The sequence below is a fragment of the Chaetodon auriga genome, chromosome 12 (assembly GCF_051107435.1).
Source record: "Chaetodon auriga isolate fChaAug3 chromosome 12, fChaAug3.hap1, whole genome shotgun sequence".
Lineage (NCBI taxonomy): Eukaryota > Metazoa > Chordata > Actinopteri > Chaetodontiformes > Chaetodontidae > Chaetodon > Chaetodon auriga.
Genome location: NC_135085.1, coordinates 18,401,937 through 18,426,281, shown reverse-complemented (window position 1 = coordinate 18,426,281; position 24,345 = coordinate 18,401,937). Strand labels below are relative to the sequence as shown.

At 40.9% G+C, this 24,345-nt stretch overlaps 1 protein-coding gene across 3 annotated transcripts; it reads right to left on the bottom strand.

Annotated features, from left to right (window-relative positions):
* Positions 1–811: 811 nt before the first annotated feature.
* atp6v1h (ATPase H+ transporting V1 subunit H) lies at positions 812–23,195 on the bottom strand. 3 transcript variants are annotated; one of them, XM_076744903.1, is made up of 15 exons: positions 23,120–23,177; positions 22,250–22,335; positions 21,272–21,387; positions 20,272–20,371; positions 19,726–19,815; positions 18,902–19,015; positions 17,472–17,576; positions 16,206–16,265; positions 15,141–15,238; positions 13,606–13,798; positions 10,779–10,957; positions 10,226–10,351; positions 8,467–8,568; positions 7,500–7,613; positions 812–1,193 (listed from the first exon to the last, which is right to left on the bottom strand). In XM_076744903.1, the coding sequence occupies exons 3-15, from the start codon at positions 21,373–21,375 to the stop codon at positions 1,124–1,126; spliced, it is 1,455 nt and encodes a 484-aa protein (XP_076601018.1). In that variant the 5' UTR covers positions 21,376–21,387; positions 22,250–22,335; positions 23,120–23,177; the 3' UTR covers positions 812–1,123. The 3 variants fall into 3 exon arrangements, with proteins under 3 accessions (XP_076601018.1, XP_076601019.1, XP_076601021.1); XM_076744904.1 differs by lacking the exon at positions 22,250–22,335 and having other exon boundaries at positions 21,272–21,404; positions 23,099–23,195; XM_076744906.1 differs by lacking the exon at positions 16,206–16,265.
* Between the last annotated feature and the right edge of the window lie 1,150 nt (positions 23,196–24,345).

Below are 24,345 nucleotides of genomic sequence, written 5' to 3'. Positions count from 1 at the left end.
GACGGATGAATGGATGTTTTTTTTTTCTAAGTGAAGGTTACATTCAACACGAGCCTGAAGGCAAATGAGAGTAAACATGACAACAACTAGAATCACAGCCTCACTGCTGTCGGCCTCCACCAACCAGGCAACAAGCTGTCTGCATCCATGTCTGTGCAGACTCGTATATGTTTTGAAGACTTCGAAGGAATAAAAGGTATTGAGTGCAACCTGCTGTCTTCACTCAGACTATTTTTACAGAGGCCTGATGGAGAGCTTCATCACATGGTACAACAACAACCACCTGAAAATCAATATCAGCAGAACCAATGAGCTTGTGGTCGACTACAGCGCTTCAATATGGATGCTGCTGCAAAGAAGCTACAAATTATTAAATGTGGAGGCTTCACACACATCTTCAACCCGGCAGCACAGAAGATCTGAACAACCAGCACAGTTTCAAGGTGGACGCCCAAGATGAGAGTCAGCAATTCAGCATCTGAGCAAATGTGAAATACGGTCACAATCTCCCTTCTGTTCCTGAGTTATGGCGTTCAATAAAGGACAGAAAGGTGTTTGAGGTCAAAACTTTGAAACTTTGTGTGACAGAAACAAAACAAACAAACACACCAACCCTCCCCACAAACCTTGTTTCTCAGCCTCAGTCCTCACATGTGCTGCCGCCATCACTTGGGCACCAGCTGAATATGGTCTGATAAGAAAACTCAATAATCTTAATCAAGTTAATCTCAGTAAATCTCTTTGTTATTCAGCAGTTGTAACCCCAATAACAGCTGAATACTGCACAGGAAACGCAGACGCAACACAGGAACACGATAGATCAGCATCTTTATTGGGATACATACAATGTTTTACTGGTAAGACTTAAATAACTCGCAGTTTTGTACATAATCACAGACATAAAGCGCGACTTCAATCGCCACACATCACTTAGCTGAGGGGGCACGACACCAAGCATGACAGTCAAATCAAGTCCACGTCGAGGATCGTTTCGGGTGCAGGTGGAAGGAGGAAAGCACACGGTTTGATTTTTAAGTTATTACACAAAAATGAACATCTGAATGTGCGTACAGTACACACTCATCCTCACAGTAATACACAAACACACATGCACAGGACGAGTTCAGCTTCGAGCTGCCACGGCTGGAGCTTGTTGCTGATCGCTGGACTGCAGTTGTCTTCCCAGGTACTCCCTGCGAAAGACAGAACAAGTTACACCTCAACACTCCCAACATAAACCCTCTTAATGCTGACGTGCTGAAGAGACTTCAGACTGAAACCACTTTCATGTCTTTATGTTTTATATGAAGCTACAGCCAGCAACCAATTAGCTTAGCTTAGCATAAAGACTGGAAGCAGAGGGAAACAGCTAGCTTGGCTCTATGCAAAGGCAACATAATCCACGTACCAGCAGCTCTAAGGGTCACCATTTAATCTTCTTCTAGTCATTTCAGCTCTATGTCACTACTTCTTGTCCGAGCACTGATTTTACTGTTTTACCAAGGATTAAACAAATGACATGCAACATCAGTGAGCAGTCACTGAGCTTTAGAGGTGCTGGCAGGCAGACTTCTTTACTTTTGGAGAAGGCCAGGCTAGCTGTTTCCCCCCGTTTCCAGTCTTTATGCTATGATAAGCTCGCCGTCTCTCAGTGGACGGGGAGCTGAATGGACAGCTAAGACGGTGCCAATCTTCTCATCAAGAAAGCGAATACGTATATTTTTCCAAAAATGTGAAACTAGTCCTTGAATGAAATGTATTTCAAATCCCATCCAGCTGATTACTGGAGTGGAATTAGGTCCTTTAATATCCGTGAATATCAGACTAAATGGTAATTTTAAGTGCCAGTCTCATTTTCTCTCTGTCATTCTGACCCAGACGCGATGTTCGTCTATGTGTTGAAATAAAATTCCATTATTTTGAAAGGTCACACTTGTCCTTCAGGTTTCTTTTTGTGATGTCGCGACACCGACCTCACTGCTACCAGAAATATCAAATGCCTCTCACAAACCTGGAAATGGGAAAGGCTGATGATGGAAAGTAGGCTCTCCTTAAAACCTAAAGCTCGGAGCGCTGAGTGCTGGTAAACAACATCTGTCTATTTTTTGTCCTGCAGTGCAACAAAGCTTTTAGGATTTCCTTATGAAACCCTTTCCTTCTTCTATTTTTACAGTAATTAAAGTATGAAGCTCAGCAGTGAGTTTATACAGCACAACATGCAGGGGACACAGAACGCAGCACAAAGGCCTTTCTGAGTCATAAACCCTTCAAGTATTTTTCTGCATGTTTCCAATTTTGTCTCCACGTCGCTCATCTCCGGTCAAAGCTTCCACGCCACTTTAACGTCTGATCTCATTGTTCACTACTGACCCCAATGAACAGTAAAGCATTTTCCTTACAAATCAAGCAGGTGTACGCAGTGTTTTGAGGGGCAAAAGTCTGCATCTGCACCTGGAGATTTCACTGGTTTGAAAGCAGTTAATTAAAGGGAGGGAAAAGGCAATTAATCAATGAAATGGTAGAAATGGTTCCTCACACCTGCTCTACATCGATTCCACTCTATCAAAATCAACAGCCTTTAAGGCGCTAATCTTCAGATCACCGTCTCCTGCTTCCCACAAGAACTTACTCACACTGTCATGGAGATTTTCAGCTTTGAGAGGAAAAAAACATCCAACTTGAAAACTCTCCACACCTCCCTGAAGTCGTAAGTGAGAACCTTTATCTGGTCTGCAATGAGCAGCTATACAGTATATTGCCTCAGAGTGTTGCCAGGGACTTAATAAAGGCAGACGGCAATAATTGGAAAGATGAACAAGAGTTAGGAGGACAGTGTTCTCCAGCTGGAGCGCTTTCGGATGCACGCATCTGCAGCTGCTCTATGAATTAATACCTACACACAGCAAAATGAGTCATGGAGGTTGAACAGCAAGACATTGGCTATATTTAAATCAAAGGACATACATCAACTCTCTTAAAATACGAATTATACGGTGATTCACTGCCAATGTGAAAGAAGCTGGATACAATAATCAGGTCTTACTGTGTGCGAAGATGGCACCAGGCAGCCAGAGCCAATCATGAGATAAATGCATTCTAAATAAAAACAGCATCAGAATGAAATCCACACATTTCAACAACCTAATTTACAACACTTTCAACACTCAGCCTTGTCTCTGCAGAGGAAAACACATCTAAAGGCCCTTTCACACAGAGCGTGATTTGCTTTGCCGATTAACTTCTCTGTTGCTGGATCACTGGATGTAATGGAAAACACATACGGGGAGCAATTTCAATCTGCTGAAATGCTGCATTCAAGGTCAGTTTTCTTGATAACATCACATTATATCACAATCATTTGGCAGATAATGATTATGCAAGTGTTTTCAAACCCAGGGGAACAAGAGCACGCTGCTGCTGTTACATGACACGGTAACAACAACGGTGCATCACCTCATGGTTTCTGTCTGGGAGAAGCTGGCGTCTAAAAAAAACATGAAACCTGCACTTGGACAGCGGCACTTTCAACCCAGTCAGCAGGAACATAGCAGTTCTCAGTTCTTATAGGAGGTGAAGAGGTACAGGTCTCCTCCTCCTCGTTTATATTCTACAGATGTTTTCATTAATTAGTGATGTCACACTTGTCTCAGGTGTTTTGTGATTAGCTGCTACAGCGGTGGCTTTAGTATAAAGATGTGTTGTTTCACACTGTTAATTTGATGCCGGATCAACTGTTAATACAGATATTCCATATCTATTAGAATATCATAGATCCAAGGCGAAACTGACAGGCGGGCGAGACTGAGAGAAGAAAGGAGTCTAGTCTGCTACTTCAGCAGCACGGACTCATCAGAACACAGCACAGTTATATAAAGTCAAGCTTGCACAAACCTCAGTCAGATAAAGGATGAATGAGTCAGTCAGACTAGGCTAAGATATTTAACAACCTGCTGGCCCTGCACTCTCTCTGCTGCTCGGGGAATGGCAGGCTAATGAGGTGCATGCATTCTGGTCAATCTGCCCACAAGAAGGATGGGCACAACCAAAAAAAAGGTGGATCTCTAATTAACTTTGTGCTGGCAGCCTGTGGATATTCAGCTTTTTCTTTCCCAATCTCATTTTCCTAGGCTCCCGTTACCAGGTGTGCATCAGCTAACGCTAAGATTCAACAGTTTCACCAGCAAATATTTCACATTTCCCTGCTGTTTACTCATGATCACATGGATTTTAGGATGTGAAAAAGAGAAAAAGCAGTAGTGCAGTGATTAAATAGACAGATTTATCTGATTATTAGTGCCGTAAAAATGGCCTGAATACTGCTGCATTCTCTCCAATGAGCATTTTCAAGAAGCTGCATCAATGAAAACACAGCAACAGAGATAAAGACAAAGTTAGCTGAGAAATAAACAGCATTCAATCACTGGAACTCAAAAGCACTTTCTATTTAGCGACATTTCAGTAAAACAAGGGTTGGCGAGAGGAATATGAATTTAAGGGCATTTATTCCCTTGAAATTCTCTGCAAGGTCACTTTCCCACTCCCGCCCTCTGGCTTTTTAAACAGGAGCACACAGTGATCTTCAGCAGGCATTTTGGGGAGCCTAATAGCCAGGCTAGCGTATGAAATGTTATCTAATAACACATCACGAAATATCAACTTCTGTATAACGGTTGTACCAGTGCAGCACCAGGACAGAGTGAGCGTCAACAGCTGATGGGCTTAAACAGCAAACCATCAATACGGAGCAGAGCGGCAGAAGTCACAGCGTTTCATTCAAGTTCAGGAAACACGTTAAAGAGAACGAGCTCAAAGCAGAATAAAGGCCACAAGGATAAATAACAACAGTTCCTCTGTTCACTCATTCATCTGGGCTGTCGTCATGACAGCAGGGGCCCTTCAGTAAGAAGATGGTCTCATGGAAACAACGGCAAGGCAGCCCACTCAAGGTGAGGCGGTGGTGGGTGTGGTGAGCTGCTCTGAAAATCTCTTCCACTTGTCGGTGAATGCGGCATCACCTTTTCAAAATAATAACAATAATAGTATCACCAACCTCAGTATTTCCCTCGCTCTGCAGAAGCATTCACGTACTTCAGTTTCATGAAGGCGGCGCACATTTCAACACCACGAAACAACCTTGGGAGATAATAACCTCTCACATAATAGGTCCCATCGAGGTAAACAAACTAATGGAAAAGCAGCCAGCATGTAACAGAGAAAACCCACGACGACGCCCATGTGTCAGATAACTGTGAGAGAGGGCAGATGCACGGTTGATTACATGATCTGGAAGTTTTGGGAATTTTCCTCAGAGCCCAAAGAAATCTTTGTGAGTTCGATTCCTGTGTTAGAAAATATAAACAGTATTTGGCCACATGTTGAATCCCAGAAACTGGAACTCATGTTTTATTTTCTGTCTGAATTTGATGAATGGAAACAGGCAAACAGGAGTAAAGATGTAGAAAGGTGGTGATTAATGACAGTGAGTGGAAAATATGCAGGTAAGATAAGAGAAATTTGAGCGCCGCATACAAATACCTGACCACACTGCCTTTTCTAAACTATTATAGTTTAGCAGGCATGCTGAGGTGCATCGTGTCAGAGCCTAAAGCGGAGTTCCTCGGAGGAGGAGTGGCACGAATTAAGACTTTAAAGGTGTGCAAGTTACAGAAAACACAAGGACAGATGAATGTCTTTGGATGTGATTTGTGTGCCAGGCTTTTAAATGAGACGCTGCTGCTTTCACGTAGCTGTAAAAGAAGCAGTGAGTGATGGAACATCCATTTCCATATAACATCAAATCAACGTTGTTTGTGGATAAAAGGTGTGTGCTGCATTTTGCATCAGCTTTCAACTCAGACTATAACTCACATTCAAGTTTAATTCCTGCTTTTCTTTTTTGTAGTCACGTATTTGTATGCGGCGCTCAAGTTTCTCTTGTCTTACCTGCATATTTCATTTTGGTACTTCATCTGTTTTCCACTCACTGTCAATAATCACCACCTTTCTACGACCTAACTCCTGTTTGCCTGTTTCCATTCATCAGACAGAGTTCCAGTTTCTGGGATTCAACGTATGAACAAAAACTGTTTATATTTTCAAACACAGGAATCAAACTCCCAAACTTTCTAAAACTTCCAAATCATGTAATTCACCCTGCATCTGCCCTCTCTCACAGTTATCTGATTTTTCAGCCTGCAGGATGTTGCTGTAGACAAAAAATCCATCTATGTTACACTGAAAGTTACAGCTGAGGTGGAGAAAACACATCTTGCTTTCTATTGTATGTCCGATGATGGGAACGTCTTTCTTTTCAGTTCCTGAAACAAGAATGAAACCCTTTTGTGCTACAGTGAATAAATAAACTTCTGCCCACACTTGAGTGAACATGCAGTTTGCACAGAACATTACGGTCACTTAGATGGGAAAACAGCACTACACCGTGATATTACACACAATACCTCCAACCACAGCTGAGTGTGTTTTAGATAGTGGCAGCAAAACAAACACATTTTCACGTGTTGATTGTTGATTTTTTTTTGTGTGTTTCCAAGCGATCCCAGTAGATAGAAAAAATAAAGCTGAGTGTTTGGACCGAGAAGAAACCCTTAACACTGAAGCGTCTTGTTGCTGTACTCTTTGGGTGACGTTATCTCCGATGCCAGAAGCCATAAACATGCGAGCGCAACTAAATCTGAAAGCAACAGTGAAAACTAAATGAAAGCATTTAAAGATGACATTTTCTGAGTTTGTAATGTGGACAATAAAGAAAAAAAACATGATAAAATTTACTCTATTATCAGTCTAACTTTACTGTCCATTGAATGTGAAGCTAGAGTTGGCAGCAGTTTAGCTTAGCTTAGCACAAATATACTGAGAGGGAAAGCCAGCGTTCCTTGCCAAGAAATCGTCCAGCGCATAAACCCTATAAAACCACAAACTGTAGTTTTGAACAGATTAAACAAACAAGACATAAAAAAGACTTCATAAAATAGGACCAATCGTAACTGTCGCACGCACAGAGGCAGTCTTTAAACTGCAGCTGTGCTGATGAAGCTCTGCACACACTGAACAACCATGAAGATGAACCTGCAAGCAAGTGATTGACAGCGTCCAATCCAAACTGACTCACTCCTCCATAACATAATGACAAAACTCTTAATCTTCACTCAACCGGTCAGAGAAGAATCCTCAATAACCTTTGTCTTCTGTATTTGTCACTAAAAGCAGGTGTTAGCTTTGTTGCACCTGCTGAAGCAAATTACACTTGTCAGTTTCTCATCAGTACACTGAAGCCATTGACCTCGTATAATTTCCTGCAGATCTCCATACAACGTACCTGTGAGGGTATACAGGGCCTTAAATCATTTCTATGTAAATGAAGGGGGTTGTTTGTTAATGTCAGAAAGCCGGGTTCGACTTACACTTTAAATATCTGGGTGATGGGCAGCTTGCACCAAACAGAACATGTAACATCAGTGAAGCTACAAATGTGTTCATACCAGTTGTGGACCATGAGCTTCTGCACAGCCAACAGGGCGTTGTAACGGACTAGCTGGTCCTCGTGATGCATATGATTCATCACCAGCTGCTTTCCACCCAGCTGCTCAATCACCCTGAAATGGGAGGGAAAAAAAAAAAGGAATAATAGGAGAAAACCTTTTTCCGCACAGAAAACCGGTACTGTTTCATGTTTTAGGTGATTCAGTGGTCCAGCGCCAGGTAATCGAATCCAGCCTGACTGAAATCTATCTATGAGGGGTCACTGACCTTGTGAAAGGATATAATGCTATGAAAAGGAAAAGACACTTGCAGAATTCATGTGATAATACAGTAAATGGTGTGACCAGAGAAAAGAGAAGTAGGTCAAAGTGCAGGACCTCTGGTGGGTACACTGATTGTAGGGGGATTGTAATGAGGCTCATCAACCCTGAGACCAGAACAGGGGGTAGTAAGATTGATGTGGGAGACAAGAAAAGCCATTATTGATCTGTCAATCACACAGTGTCTTTTGATGGCAACCTAAACGCTACATAGAGAGGATGAGGAGATGAGAACTAGCAGCCTCAGAGGATTTAAGAATATGGACAAACACTCCAGACTTCAGCACGATCTGACAGAAACAGACAACAATCTCTATTATTTCCTGGGGATTGTGAGGACATAGAGCGAGCCTATCAGGGCTTTCAGATACAAACCAAAGGAGCCAACAGAATCACAAACACGACCAGTACCAGCAAACAGTGACACAGAAGGGTCAAGATACACAAAGGATGCAGGAAATAGAATAAAAATATCAACTATGTATGCCATAAAAAACACTGCTGCCCATAAAAATACTGTTGCCAATATTCTTTTGAGAAAACTACCAATGTCATATGTTGTATTGAGGAATACTGTTGCTGAGGCAGACTGACCTCAGGCTTTTTGATGTGACTTGTTTTTTTCTTTTACCGTAAAAGGCCTTACCGTTTGCCACGTGGGTAATGTCGCACATACTCCCCGATGTCGTGAGCTGCCACTGCGATGACTTGAGGATCATCAGACACCTCCAACAGCCTCGTCAAGATCCTATTGAAGAGAGGCAGACAAAAGGAGAGGCACTGAAAGGGAGAGGTCTGCGTGCATTGAATGGCAAATTTCATCACACCTTGTGTACAGTCGGAAAATCACAGATTTTTCAGATGCTTCTAGGCTTTACTTTACTGAGAAAGTTTCATAAAAGAGATTAGCTGAGATTATTTTGTTGGGTGTAGAAATGCACTGATCTCTCCGAAAGCCTCAGTTAATGTTCCTCTAAAACTGAGGTACAACCCAAGCTTTAAAATCTAAATCCAAGGACATGAGACATGAGGCATCCTCCAAAACAGTGATACCTCAGGGTTCAAAACGGGACAGGTGTGGGTGAGAGTCGAGGAAAAAGACTAATAAAAACGTAGGGTAATTTAAGTTGAGATGATGCCTGAGCTGATTACAGAGAGAAGACAGTGATGAGACAATGAGATGGATAGATCGGGATTTTTACTGAATGTCAGTAGGGCCCAACAGAGCGTGTGACTGGAATAACAAAGGACGGAGAAACAACTTGATGTTTTATCTCTTGTGATCTGAGGCCTTGGATTGGCCGCACACACACACACACACACACGAGCAGCAAGTGTGTGCCTTTTCAGTAGCTGTTAAAAGCACAGCCTGAGAACTGAATGCATGTGAAGTGTTTTGTATATATGTGGCATTTTATACTGATTTTAATTTAAGTTTAAGTAGGAATTTGGAATTGTGAGATTAAAATAAAACATTTAAATATCAGGTTTCAGTTTCAATTAATTTAAAAGCGTTTTAAATTAATATTATACAAATGTCATATTCTTCAATTTGGGAAACTATTTAATCTGTCAAAGCTTCATTTTCACATGCAACTCCCATAAAGCTCAGAAACAGAGCAGCTCTGTGAGGCCGAACTTGGCTGTAGCTAAATGCTAACATCAGCATGCTAACATGCTCACCATAACAAAGGTAACAGGATGATGCTTTGCATGGAGAACATTCAGCATGTTCACCATCTACATTTAGTGTGTTAGCATACTAGCATTTGCTAATTAGCAATAAACCAAAAGTACATATGAAGTTGACAGTGTTTTTCACCAAAGTCAGTAGAATTCATCTTCTGTGCACCATGAATGTCTGCAATCCCTCCAGCAGGTATTTTGATTTTTAAAAAGTGGTCAGTCTGACTGAACAACCAGCTGACTAATGTTATCATTCCTCGAGTGATGTCATTTCTATTCTTACTCTTAAATTCAGTTCAACACATTTTATCACTTCACATTTCACTGAACACAAAAGCCTTTTTAAAAAGTGGTACTGTGCTTTTTTCTTTCAATTTTGGAAGATGATTAAACCTCCCAACTCTCATTTTCACATGCAGTTTAAAGAAAAAAACCTTCATATTAAATTCAATTAAACCTCTCTGAATAAATCAAGTCTTTTCATTTCAGTTGTCCCATTCAAATTCAGAACACATGCACATAAACTAAACTTTAATTAATTTCTCTAGAGGCAATATCTTCTGTATCTATGACGAAGCATATTTTGTGCCTTTGTGTAGCTGCAGAAGCTGTTCTTTCAGCAGCCCTGCTCTTAGTGGATACTAAACACCGAGATAAGAAAAAAAAAAGGGGAGATGGAGAATATAAACGGTCTGGCTGCGGTAAATACTTCTTCTTACTTAAGGAGCTCGTAGTTCTTCTCGTTCAGGCGGACAGCGTTCTCACGCCAGAACTTCTCCGACTTGTGCACAGGACTCCACTCCAGGCGGCCGGACTTGAGTTCAGAGCTGTACTCATCAAACGAGCTGTTGATAGAGGGTAAAAACAGGTAAAAAGAACAGTCAAAGGATCCCCACTGTTATTTCTCCTTCAGCAAAAAGCAGCTACTTTCTTTTCAAGCCATCTGCTGTGAGGAGCAGTGATTTGAGAGGCGCAGCACATCTTCAAGAACATCGAAAGGTCACCCACACATGCAATCAATGCCGCATTCAAGATGAACAGAAATATGTCTTTAGAAAATATACTTGCTTTATCAAGATTTACCAGATTCATGCACAACACTAAAATTCCCTTTATTCTTTCAAAGGCTTAGTCCAAACATTTATTTTCATGTTATGTTACATTCAGTTTTATCATGATCAGCTCTGTGCAGAACTACTTCTGCCCGAAAATAAAAGGTTAGGTAAAGCACGTCCGACTGAACGATACTCATGAAAGGAGTCCACTAGGTACCTGAGATCCTGCACACTCTCTCCCAGCCTCTCCAGCAGGAACTTAATGTCCTCAGTGATGTCCTCATCATCGTACTTCTGCTGCTCCAGGTTCTCCAGTTGCTTCAGCACCTTGCACTGAATCATGGCCAAAGCGTACTCCTGTCGAGTCTCCCTCTCTGCTGCTTTCTCCAGGAGGTTCTGTCACAGAGAACAACAGCGTGAGGGACAGATGACACAGATTAATTAGTCCATAAGAATATGTGGTAAACTGAAATTTTGCCATACTATTTGTACTTTATACTATACTGTTTCTAAGTGTATTAGGCTATTGCAGAAAGTTCCAGAAACTCAGAAAAAAAAAGAGTTAATTTTTAGCCACCATTGAGGGCATAGCCACAGCTAACTGCAGATATTAGACAAATGTTTTCTTGCAAGAACCTGCGATGTCAGCACAGCATCCCTTTTCAAATACAACAAACAGCCCAAGCCACAGCAAATGCTCAGAGCCTGCTCGCCTTTGAAGGTCAATGGCTAAGGGAAATTTCATGTTTTCCTAATTGAATAGGTTTGTCAAAAAAAGAGAAACCATGAGTATCACGGATAGGTTAGAGCAAACACATCACAAACACTGAAGCACTGCCTTTGAGGATGTGTTCAAGGACTTCCAGATGGTCTGGATAATTCCAGTCACATTGCTATTCCCACGTGGTGTCATTTGAGTCATTTGCATAATTAGGACATTTGGGAAAATAACAACATGCTGAACACAGTGGAATATTTTTGTACAAGAAATTTGTGAAATTCCCGTTACGTGTGAAAAATCTGACGTACTATCACGAGCCTTTGGGTCTCAACAAAACAACTGCGAATTTGCTGGAGAGGAACAATGTTTCTGTAACTCTCCTAACTCTACGCCAAACACACCCACTGTAAGGTAAGCTGAACGACTCAGGGGAAAAGCCACTCAACGTCAAGACGTTTCAGGGTCTCCCTTCATTGCCCACCGCTGCTTTTAATTAGCTGTGATACAGCACTCAAATTGAACTACAAACTTCTCTAGCCAATTAAAAACGGGGCCCCTTTCTTTTATGGGAGCTTTCACAAATGCTTAATGTGACAGCTCTGCTGGCATGAGAGGTGTGATGAATGAGCTTTGGGGGAAATTCAAAGCAGGAACATGTGCAGTCCGTTGCGGCAAACTTAACACAGTACAAAGAATTCTCCAAAATGTGCTCTCAAACTTCAGTAAACAAAGACAGGAGAAAGGTAGTCCTTTAGGAACACAGATACCTATTTCCTGAGGTTACAATGGCAGTGGAATACTGATGGAAACCGGCTGACAGAGAAGCACAAGCAACCTTAAATATCTTCCTTTAAGCTGGGTTTCAAAATCAGCTAACTTTCCTCCACTGATGTATGAGCTCATGTTTCAATCATGTAATCAATGCCATTTACCACACCATTGTGCTCTGGTCAGCAAGGTCAGCTGACCAGACAGGAAGGTCGCCGTCTGGCTCTCTGGTGTTGCCAGGGTGGACAAAGCCAGGATATCACTTAACAAGCCTTTCATTTAAAAAATCTTATTATCTCAAGGCCATAATTTGTTGAGTAGAAACAAATACTTTGTTAAGTATTCAATATGATGTGTGCTGAAGGTGGTCGGGTACGGCAGGCTGTTGACTAGATAAATGCACTGTGTTAAAGCAGAGGATCATTACTGTTAGCATAAAAATCAATATACCATATGTTACCTGAGGAGAAGCATGTTCGTCTGCATAAAATACTTCATAGTGGGAACAAAGAAATCACTTCTATACTTGTCCAAAATACAACAATCAGCCCTCTGTAAACCTGCAGGCTATCACATTGATTTTCAATGTATTTCTCCGATGTTCCAGACCTGTGATGGTGCCCTGTCAGATGAAGTTCTTCCAGTAAAGAAGCACGCGCAGCATGGGGAGATAAATGAGGCCACCGACATTTATTTAATTTTGCCAGGGCATAGCATGGGGAATGCATAAACACAAGACAACAGAGCAAGTCTTGAATGCAGCTCTTAAGACCCCATTAAATATTCAGTAGATGTTTAGAGCAATCACAGCAGGCAGCTGAAAGGGCAGCATGATCATAAATCATATATATGTATCTTTTATGGGCTTGGTTGTTTCATAAGCAGCCTCATCTATTGTTTTAGGAGTTGTCGTTTCTGTTTGTTGTGCTGAAGTATACAACCCAATTAAATGCAAATGAGAGTCAGATTCAGGTAATACACACAGACCGTCTTATATCAGTATAAAGGTAAGGCAATATACTTGATAGCTCCAAGTTCGTCAAAAATAAAGGACGATTAGAGCTGTGTTTTCCAAACCACATCATAGGAGGGGTGTGTCATATTATTCCCTATAATATTAGTATATGGTATATTGGATATATTGGTATATTGGGCCACGGCACACCTTCATGTGCCCTTATGTACAGTGAAGACCTTTCCATCAGTAGCTTTGACAGATCCGGAAATCTATCTGGAAACTGTGTGCTGTAAAGCTCGTTGTGTCACTGTCGTCTTAGCTACCGTGCATTTAACAGGGTTAATATGGTGATTTCAGTGGCGCTTATTTCTTATTTCTTCCATTTGTTGCTTCAGAAAGTTCAATATAAAATGCAGCTAACGTAAATGTTACAACAACTCCGAGAGTGAAAAATCAAAAAAGGAAATAAACCTTGCGGAGCCCTTGGCCAGTCCCTGAGGCAGTAAGGGACAGCAGTTCAGCCAGCGTGCTAAAAACATATCTGTGAAAAACAGCATTTTAGAAACAAACAGAACGAGTGAGAGATTGTACACATACCCTGAAGGCTGCCAGAATGATTCGAGTGACCTTCTCCTTGACAGACTCCTGGAGGATGTCGGACAGCGCTGGCACTACGTTGTAGCGTCTCAACTGCTCGCAGAGCTGAGGACTGAAGGCCAGGAGCCAAACACAGAAGATCATCTGGTACTGGAGCTGGAAGCCACACTTGTTGCTCAGCACTGCTGTGATGCTTTAACAGGAAAAAATAAATAAATAAATACTATAATGGGGAAAAAAAACACTGCTGGAAAAAGGACCAGCATCTATATCGACCATCTGTTTACTAATAGGGGAGCTTTCACAGCTGTGTGCCAACATGCTGCTCATCCATTATCTCTGATGATGGCTGAGATTGAAATGTTCAGACAGTCTTTGGATAACAGAAGAGTTGCTCAAAATGCAGAGTACTAATGACTACAGATAGACAGCGCAGCGTACATTTGCAGAAATAGCTGGTAAGTGCTTAGGTGTGGAGCTCATAGATGGGCGTGCAAACATTTTCTGATCCAAACTGAGCAGGAAGGCGAGTATTACAATGCCGCATGAAGAAAAAAGTAAGTGAAAGATGGCGGGAATCATTAATTATTTGTGCCACGACACATTATGACAGTTAAAGTCTTTAAAAAAACGGAGCCTTCCGGTAGTTTTCTGCACACTTTTTCACTCCAGCTACCTTTTAGAGATGTGACTGCAGAGCATAATGAGGCTCAGGCAATTTTTTTGTAAACCTACTTCACATTCATGTGGAACTTTTGGGATCCTCAGCACTATCTTCACTTCAGTCCACTTTCAGATGGGGTGGAGTAAAAAATTTTTTTTTTATTTTCTAGTAGAAGGTAGATTTCATCAGGATTGTGACACATAGAGAAAATCACTGAATTTATGGCCTCTGTAGATTTAGGTGCAGTTTCCAAAGCTTACAAGCATCACACAGAGGGTCAATTTGCACCATGTCAGAGCTACACAGAGAGCTCAGGTCATTTTACCGGACTACCTTAACAAAGTGAGGTTAATTTACTCCCATCAGGATGGAGATTTCCCCTCTTGAGATGACATTAACAGGTACAAGAGGTCTTTTATACCATCAGTAATTGGCTCCTTAAAGAAAATGTAATTTGACCTGTTACTAGCTGAGGATCTGACAGGCTGCTCCTCTACTTTCTAACTTCTTCTTCTTCTCTAGGTGGTTTTGGTGATGAGTGATGATGACAAAAGAGGAGTTGGTCACTTTTATGTATTTATTATTACTTTTGCTTACTGTTGTGCTTTTGTGTACTTAATTCTACACTGACAGCTGTTTGAATGCCAAGTTGCACCTAATGTACACCAGATACTCAGATATTGCTGCCTTGCATATAGGAAATACGCTATACATGCTGTCAATGGATTATCAATATGACATTTACCTCAGTGATTAACATAATTCACCATATATAAAGTTCTTTTGATCAGACCCATAACGAGGATATCATAAACCATGACAACTCTGATTAATCAAAATCAGTTTTGCATTTTTCTTTTTCTTGACTCACCAGTTGACTCCATCAGCTTCCACCCAGGCAAACCTGTACTCATTGACCCTCAGCATCAGCTGAAGGCATCCAGCAACGCACTGGACATACTGGGAGCTCTGCAAAATACAGAGGTAAACATTTACTCAAACAGAAGCGTGAGCCTTCGCTGTGTAATCAGGGAAACCAACAAACTGTTAGAGGGTCAAGCACAATTAGTGCGGTTCTGAAACTTGGAATAGTTGACAAGCAGATACAGCACGTGAAAGAAGGCCAGTCCAAAACTTGCATCACTGTCACCAATCAAACCCGAGGCATTGCACATGCAGTCTATAGTATTATACATCAACACATGCTGGACCACAGACCCAATAGTACAATACAGAGCGATAGCGGGGAAAAGTGTCCCTTCACACCTGAGCAGAATAATGCAAATTGAGATTAGAGAGTGGAGGAAGCTGAGAGGAGGAAATAGATCACATTAATCTGTTAATTAGAGGAGGCTGAAGAAAAGCAAAGAAGTCCAGCAAAAAGAACAGGCAGCAGTGACGACAGAAGAGTGGAGGAGTGGAGGTTACCTGGTTGAAAATGCAGAGGGAAAGATGATGTTCAGTCATTATTAGATAGGGCTTGTGTCAACAGAATTCTGAGCACACTTCTCAGAAGAGTCACGCTATGCTCGATAAAATATAGGAAATAAAATGGTCGGACGCTGCTGCTATGCAAATGCTATCCCAATTTTCCCTCGTTATCCTAATGCACAGGAAAAGCTGTGTTTGTCATGCGCTTTCAGCATTAAGGAGAAGTGGCTTACTGCATGCAATTTTCACGTGTACCGTTAAAACCACCCAGTGGCAGCAAACACCATGCTGTCTAAATGGACTCTTGTTCTAAACAGATCCACAACAATCTGCAATTATTAATGAAAAACTGGAGTGCAAGAACAGGATGGGAGAGATAAAGAGGAGAAAGAGAAAATGTGAAAGTTCACTATAAGCTGACAGACGCCAGCTTGCACACACTCTGCCGTTTTTGGTTGTTTTGGAAGCGCCAATGAGACCGAAGATGCACTTCACTCATACTCACTTCACTGGGGGAAATAGTTCCTGCTCCTGAGCCTGATTCTGGACCTGTACCATGTAGGTTCTAATGAAAGATAAACAAAAGAAACAGGTGCTCAAATTGTTCACAATCCATCGCGTCAAGCTAAGCGTCAGCGGCACCGGACGACACCGTGTGAGGTGTAAGCTCGACGACAGTTCGGTGACAGTGGACGCTCACTGATTTGTTGGCTGGCTGTTGAGGAGAGAAATCATATCAAATGCAGTTAAAGCATTTACAGTTTAAGAACATATTTCGCAAGGACACAGAATGTTCAAAACAAAGAGAGACTGATATAATCATGCTTTTGGAAGAGCTGCCTGTACCTGCAACACCAGATATTTTAGAAATACTGGTGTGCAATGCAGAAGCACAAAAGAAACTGGAAATCAATATTCAGCTGTTTTATCAGCCCACTCTTTGCTGCATACATCTGCCAAGGCAAAGCCAGCACCTTCAGTGCAGCTTTCATCAGACCATCTCAAGGCCTGACACGCCTGCTCAAACTCAATATAAATAAATACATTACATTCATTCAGGCAAGGTTTTCACTGTGAGCCCAAACAATAGAATTCATCCACCCATCTATTATCTATAACTGTTTATCCTCTGCAGGGCTGTAGGGGGCTGGAGCCGATCCCAGCTGACACTGGATGAGAGGCGGGTTACACCCCGGACAGGTCGGCAGTTCATCACAAGGCTGACACCCCGAGACAAACAGCAGTTCACACTCACATTCACACCTAAAGGCAATTTAGAGCCACCAATTAACCTGCATGTTTCAGTACTGTGGGAGGAAGCCAAAGCAGCACCAGAAGAAACCCACGCAGACACAAGTAGAAGGTGAAGCAGGAAGGGCCCAGCTGGCCGTCTGGTTCACACACACAACCTTCCTGTTGTGAGGCGAGAGTGCTAACCGCTGCATCACTGTGTCCACCAATAGAATTTAATTAACAGAAAATGAATAGAGATAGAAAGCAGAAATCACTTTGGCATTAAAGATGATTAAACTCTTGTCTACTAAATTAATAACCCATGATATGACAAGTTTAAAAGAAGAAACAAAATGTTAATTTATTTCAAAGATCAATAACACACAACATTTTTTACAGCACAATAAGGTCTCTGTTCCAAATGCAGTTAATGGCTTTGTTGACAGAAGTCACTGAAACACCAACTTGACCCAGATATGCAGATCAATGGACTTAATTATCACAAGATGGTTTTAAATCCAAATTCTGATTTACATACCTGTGAACTGAGTTGGCTTTTGATCCAGTTAAAGTAGTAGTTCAGATCACTTCCCTCCATCAGATCACGGCCCCAGGCAGCCAGCTTAGCGATGATTCTTGCAGCCTAATAACGGAAGACATCTTAAATTCATACTGTTGTGCATGAACAGTAGAGATTTGCAGCGTGGCCACAGAAAACTGCACTGAAAGGCCACAGCATTGCATTTGTTACTTATGATTTTAGTGGCAGCAATGTTAATGGTGCACACTTTCAAGGCATTTCTTTGAACAGTCTTCCTCTTTGATGTGAAATATGTATAATATATATACAATAAAAGTATATTTTGAGCAACAGTAATTAAATTCGGTCATTTTGCTACATTGTTTTAAGGTGAGATGGAACTAAAAAAGACAACTTTATTCTTTTGTAGCACTGACTATACGATCATGTCTTCTATGATGAATTACAGCATCTTTAGTTTTAATTCCAAGGCGAGGAAGAAATGAAGAAAAGAGAATAAAAGTGAAGGCCAGACACACACACACACAGACACACACAATGCTTGTATATAAAATACCTTGTCCTGAAAATCGAGCAAAATACTGAACAAAACAGAGGCCAAATCAACTATTTCATGAACAATTTTGGCTTGCAAACTGCCTCCTGAGTCCTGCGGTGACAGAGGAACAAAACTGTGTTATTCAATTTCCTCCTTGCAAGGAGAGGATATGCAAAAAAAAAAAAATCAAGGCTCTAATTTAAAAGCAAGAATCAGCATGACAGTTGGAGTTAAAGTGCTGTGTCACAAACTCAGGGGGTCACATTATGCCCACCTGCTGGACGCCATCTGGCTGGTATTTTTAATCAAGCTGTGTGCCCTATAATAGTACTCAGTTGGTCGTTGGGTGGTCACTCTATTTGAAAAAGGTGGCAGGGAGAAATCATTACATTAATTGCCTGTTTTTGTGGAAAAGGGGGAAGGTTGCTTTGTGAGGAATAATTGATGTCTTGCTATGATTAGAAGCACAGTCACATCTATGAAAAATTCATGGCTGTGAAAAATGTAACAGACTTAGTATCTACCTGTGAAAAGAGATCTCTCGAACCCTATTCAGCACACTATGATGTTTGACAGATTATGCTTAATTAAAACATGCCAGCAATTAAAAAACACCAGACTGTGCTTGAGTTTTAAGCTTGGACTCGATGTTTCCCTAGCTTGCAGCCAAGTGCACACATGTTGACCTTGTTCAGTCGACAGACTGACAATGTTCCGCATGACAGTCGATATCGTTTATTAACATTAAAAGGCTTCCTGGGTTGTGGGCCTGCATTACGTTTGACGTGCACAAACTACTCTAATGTTGCAGGAACAGCTTGGGTTGTGATATGTCTTGCATTTGCATTTTTCTCTGAAAAGCAATTAGTATCAAAGTCTCTAAACTCACCATGTGGACAGTGAAAAGGTCCTGACGATTCAGCATTGGAAGGAAATAGGACCAGGCGGTGTTCTTCGTCTTCTTGGCGTAGTCAAAGAAGATGTTCACACGCTGATGGTTCTCCTGAGTCACAGTAGAATTAAGATGTTAAATGGGCTCTTAGATTCAGACGCAGCTGCTGCACAGCTGGAGAAACTGATTGACAGCGTGGAAAGCAATTCATCTTTATAAGCTTCTGACTGAAGAACTCCATACTGACACAGAGTTACTATCACATGTTTAACAGATAAAGTAAAAGTTAACATAACATGTTTCAGAAGAAGGAAAGTCAAAGTCTGGATAACAATATTTAGGTTTTAACGGCATACTAACCAATTCATTTTTTTTTAACTGTAACTACTATAAATTATTTAGTATTTCTTTCAGCTACATGAATTTAGCCAAATGAATTCCTGTGTCATTAAAGTCATTATTGATTAAAAGTATTCGGTGTATTAATTTTATCTATTTATTTATTTTGTGGCGCACAAATTTAAATCAAAAAAAGAGAGAAAAACGGGCTAAATTTACGTGGAAAAATGACTAAACCCACAGTCAGTTGTGTCTATGGTCTAGTCACAAGGGAGAACTTCCTCATTTAACTTTATTAAAAATCACGACACCTCCCAAGACTGTGAGCGGACACAAAACCTAACTCAAAACTCTTTCCTGGTGATGGTAAAATGATGTGATCCCCTCAACTTTTCTGGCCTGTCCTGCTGTCTTCTCAAAATGTCTCGATATGTGTACATGCATGTCCTGTTTGTCCACAGTCAGTGAGTCTGTCCGTGTACCTGCAGAGTGTCGTCAATCAGAGTCAGGATGTACTGGACTGTCTGCTCCTTGGAGATGTGGGCCATCAGGTTCAGAAAGGTCTTCGCACACTGAGCAAGAACAAGATAGATTATACAAACTTGGACAGAGACCAAAGACACGGCACCCATGTACATCCCTGGTTCCAAAAAAGTTGGGACACTGTGTCAAATGTAAATAAAAACAGAATGCAATGAGAGTTTCATGAAGTGTTCCTGAGCTCATGTAGTGATATCTTTTATACAATCATGTGTTCACAAAGTGCACAAAAAGTGTGTTCATACTGTATAGTCACAAGAGATGTGAGTTCAAAACAAGATAATGAAGATGGCTGTGTTTTTTGTTGCAAAGCCATTATCGATCTGAAAGGGTCCCAAGACTTCTTCAATCAAACAGCTGTGTGTCTGCTAATCTTTAAAGGGTATCAACTCCAGATCAAGCAGAAAACAACTGTAAAGAAATCTAAAGGGGCACTGCTAAGGGATGTGTTGATGAGAACGCACAGATATTGTAAAAGGACTCGATACCTGATGTCCTTCATTGGTCAGAATGACCTGTTTCTCCTCAGAGTTGGCCACCTCAAATTTCTTGATGAATTCACAGTCTTCAGCAGAGATCATCTGACTCCTACAAGAGAATTCATCAATGCATTAACACAATGGAACTTCACTGTATACACTCCCTTGGAGCAGTTTATTGTGGACATTTTTGAAAGCAAGACCAACAGTGGACTGGCTAATAAATAGTGATGGTTTCTATTGATTGTTCATGGGATATTCAAAACGTCTCCTTTGCCATACAGCATACATATATGCCAATGACTCTCTCACTGGAGGACTGGCCTTTGCCTTGTCACTAACATGCTGCTTCTAATTGCAAGGGAGGCTTGCACAATAATGGCAATTAACCTGGAAATACCACATGTTCTTGTTAAAGCAAAACACACCGTGGATCGTCAACGAAGACGGGCAGTTATAGTACAAATATGCTTGTAAGATGTCCATACAAAATGAAACAAGTCAAGTTATCAGATTTTTTTTTTTTTTTACTAATGAAGATGTGACTCATAAGTCAGATCTGCTGTGTTAAAACATCCAGGCTCAAAGAGGAAGTATCACTCAAGACAGTGAATCACAACACCGGAACTAGAGCAGGGCTGCTTTTAGACTGGCACTGCACGCTTGGTCTACAGTCATTACACTGATGTATTCAGAAAGACTGATGTGATCAGGGCTGAAATGCTTGACATGCTGATTTTAAGAGATAATGCAATATCACAACAAGACAGATATCTTAAAGAGTGTATATTTTTCTGACTTATGTCAAATAGAACCCTGAAACCTCTCATTATCATTCAAAGTAGACTTTCCAAGGCTAAAGGGGAATGTATGTGAATTAGGTGGAAAAAAGTATTATAAAAAACTTTGTCAAGGGCAACATCAACACCAGTGCATCCTCAGTAATTAATAAGGGTACATTAATAAGGGCCAGTAAGGGTACATTAACATGATGTACTGTTCTACTTACTGCAGGTAGGACTGCCAGTTGACCAGATTGGCCCGCACTTCAGCTGCCTTTGCAGCAATGATGTTGGTGGGGACTGCAGCGTCCACAGCCCCGCGGATATCCATCCTGTAATATATCTACCACAAAATATACAGTGCTTAACAAATTTATTAGACCACCTGTCATAAAAATGAGGAAACATAAATATTTCAGAAATCTTTCAAAAAACTTGTTTAAACCTAAAAATGTTATTGTTATTTATTTGGCAAAAAACAAACTGAAATGACCAAATAGTCCTTTTTCACACATAAAAAACCAAAAAACTCAACATTTCCTCCTTTGGCCTTGATAACAGCTTGCATTCTTGCTGGCATTGTTTTTATGTACTTTCCGACAGTCTCTTTTGTTATTGAGTTCCAAATAGTTTCTAGCTGTTTCCACAGACTTGCTTTAGATGAAACTTTTGTGCGATCAATCTCTGAATCTACTAAATCCCAAATTTGTTTAATAGGTTTCAAATCTGGACTTTGACTTGGCCAGTCCATCAGTTTGAAGTATGCTTGGGGCCATTGTCTTGTTGGTAATATGAACCCTCGCCCAATCAGATTCAGTCCAGAAGGGACTATGATGCACTAAGATGTTGTGGTAGACGGTCTTGTTCATGATACCGTCAGTTTTCACTAATTTGCCCACGCCGTTTCCACCGGCTCACTGGACTTCTCTGAGAAGTCAGAAATTAATCAAGCATAACATTCAACCACTAACACTAATTTTTCTGTTCAGGAATGCAAGTAAATAACTACAATTTGACATATCAATCAAGAAATAATGATGTGCTTTACTATTTTTTTCAGTTTTTTGGTAAATTAGTACATTTGAAAACTCATCTATAACAATAATAATTACATTTTAGCATTAAAAATATCATTTTGCTTAAAGAGCTTCTACATATTGGTGTAATAACCATTACAGAAACATAAAAAATGATATGGTAATTACCTATGGTGTTAATTTAGGGCAGCTGGGGCATAAACCTTACTTTGGGTGGTGTTTGTTATGCACTGTATGTGTAGATACAAATCCACCTGGATGAAAGACCACAATTAACATCAGCACAGTGACTCAACATCAGAGGCAACGCTACAGATTTTGGCCTTGTTTTGACTTTTACCACAAGCTGTAACTCGTAGATTCCACACATAAATCAATTACAGCAAAAAACACAAAGCCTGATTTTGATCATCAGTTGGGTGACAGTTAGCTAGGCTGATTAGCTGTTGCAGTGTTGTTGCCAGGAAGACAGCTATTAGATATATAGGAGCCTTTAAGATGTACCATTAATACCATGAATACTTCGACGTGTGGCAGAAATATCAACCTTTACGTTTCATCTCAGACGTTTAACTGTAACGTTAGGTAACCTGATTAAGACAGCCCAACACCTGAGGCTGGAATCGCTAGCATTAGGCTATGCTAGGTAACTAGCTTAACCCAATGTCACGACATGTCAAGAAGGGTCTTGCTAAGACTAAGACAAAGCAACGCGGTACAAAGCTTATGACATTAAGCTGTGCTAAGTCCGTAGCTTGATATGACATATAAATATAAAATGGTAAAATTATAACGGTAAATGTGACAGAGCTAAGAATTAGCTAAGCATTAGCTAGCAACAACTAGCAAAATAAGCCCAGACTGCTAACCTAAGATAGCTGTGCTAACACAGCTTCGCCTCCGTTCTGTCGCCACGTCAAAATGACAACAGATAGACAGGTGACACCATTTTCAATTACAGAATTAAACAAATTATACAACCGGGATATTTCTACATACTGATAATGAATAACAGAGTAAAAACTCTGAAATACCCACCCAGCTACTGTCCTGTGTGAACAGCTGACAGGCTACAACACAGCGTCACGCTCTGTCATGTGACAGGCGGTCACATGAACCTCAGCCAGCAGAAGTTAGAGAAGACGGATAAATCAGTTCCTACTTAATGTCCATGGTCACTTAAATGTTGATCGCCATTGTTAGAAGTATGATCAACTGGGCTATAGATACGTTTCTGACAAATGATAGATAGATAGATAGATAGATAGATAGATAGATTTATGTTGAGAGAAACAACAAAAACATGAAAATAATATGATAGAAACACGAGAGATAAACAATAATAATGAACAAGGAGTGTAAGGTAACATCAGTACAAATAAAAACAGAGGGTACAACAGTGTTGGACGTTACAAAAAGGACTGACAAAGTTGGAAAAAGGCTTTCTGGTAAAAATGATTTTATATGAACTTATTTAAAAGTTGACTTAAAAATATTAGTGTTTTAGGTTTAAATTACTATGTAAAAGTTCTAAATCTGTCTTTATTGCCCTTTTGTCTTGTAATAATTTACTGCCCCAAACAACCCCCTAAAGCTGCGGTGAAATATGAAAGTGGCTGTCTGTGCCCCTGCTGCCAAAGCCTGAACAAGACTGCAAATAGTCCCTAGAAGCAAAACACACCTTGGAGGGAGAAGCAGGAGGGGAGAAAAAGTGATGATGCAGTGATTTTCTCACTCCCAGAAATATTTTCAACACCCTGCCGGGCTAGAAAATGAGATTTACAGCGCAACCAATCAGTTACAATCAGCTGTGTTATCAGTGGACAGAGTACTTTAACTTTGTGGTTTTGTGAGGATGACATAATGCTGAAGTCAGCTGATTGCTCACACTGAAGAGCTTTGATCAGTGTTTATCCTTGTGGGTCTGTGGTGAGCGATGTGACCAAGTACAACGCGTTCAAAGCTCCTCCCTAAAACAGACTAGCACCACAGTTGCCAGAAGAGTACATCTATGTTAATAGTGCTGCATGCACAATGTGGCCATATGTTTCCTGTCCAAAGTCTATTTACCAATGTGTTTTAATCCATTGCATTACATGGGAATTCATCAAGGGACAGAAACAATCACAAATGAATCCATGTCTGTCACTAGTCTTCCTCTCCGTCCATCTCACTCAGACGCTAAGACCTCCTGGCTTAATCTGGCCTAAGCTGGTGAGACGCAGTAAAGCACAGAGGAATCAGGATTGCACCCAGTGGGAACA

Coding starts and splice junctions, on each gene's coding strand:
- atp6v1h (XM_076744904.1), bottom strand. CDS start 21,375: ATGGATATCCGCGGGGCTGTGGACGCTGCAGTCCCCACCAACATCATT. Junction 17,577..18,901: donor ACCTTTTCACTGTCCACATG/GTGAGTTTAGAG, acceptor TTCCGTTATTAG/GCTGCAAGAATCATCGCTAA. Junction 13,799..15,140: donor GAAGCTGATGGAGTCAACTG/GTGAGTCAAGAA, acceptor TTCCTGTTAAAG/CATCACAGCAGTGCTGAGCA.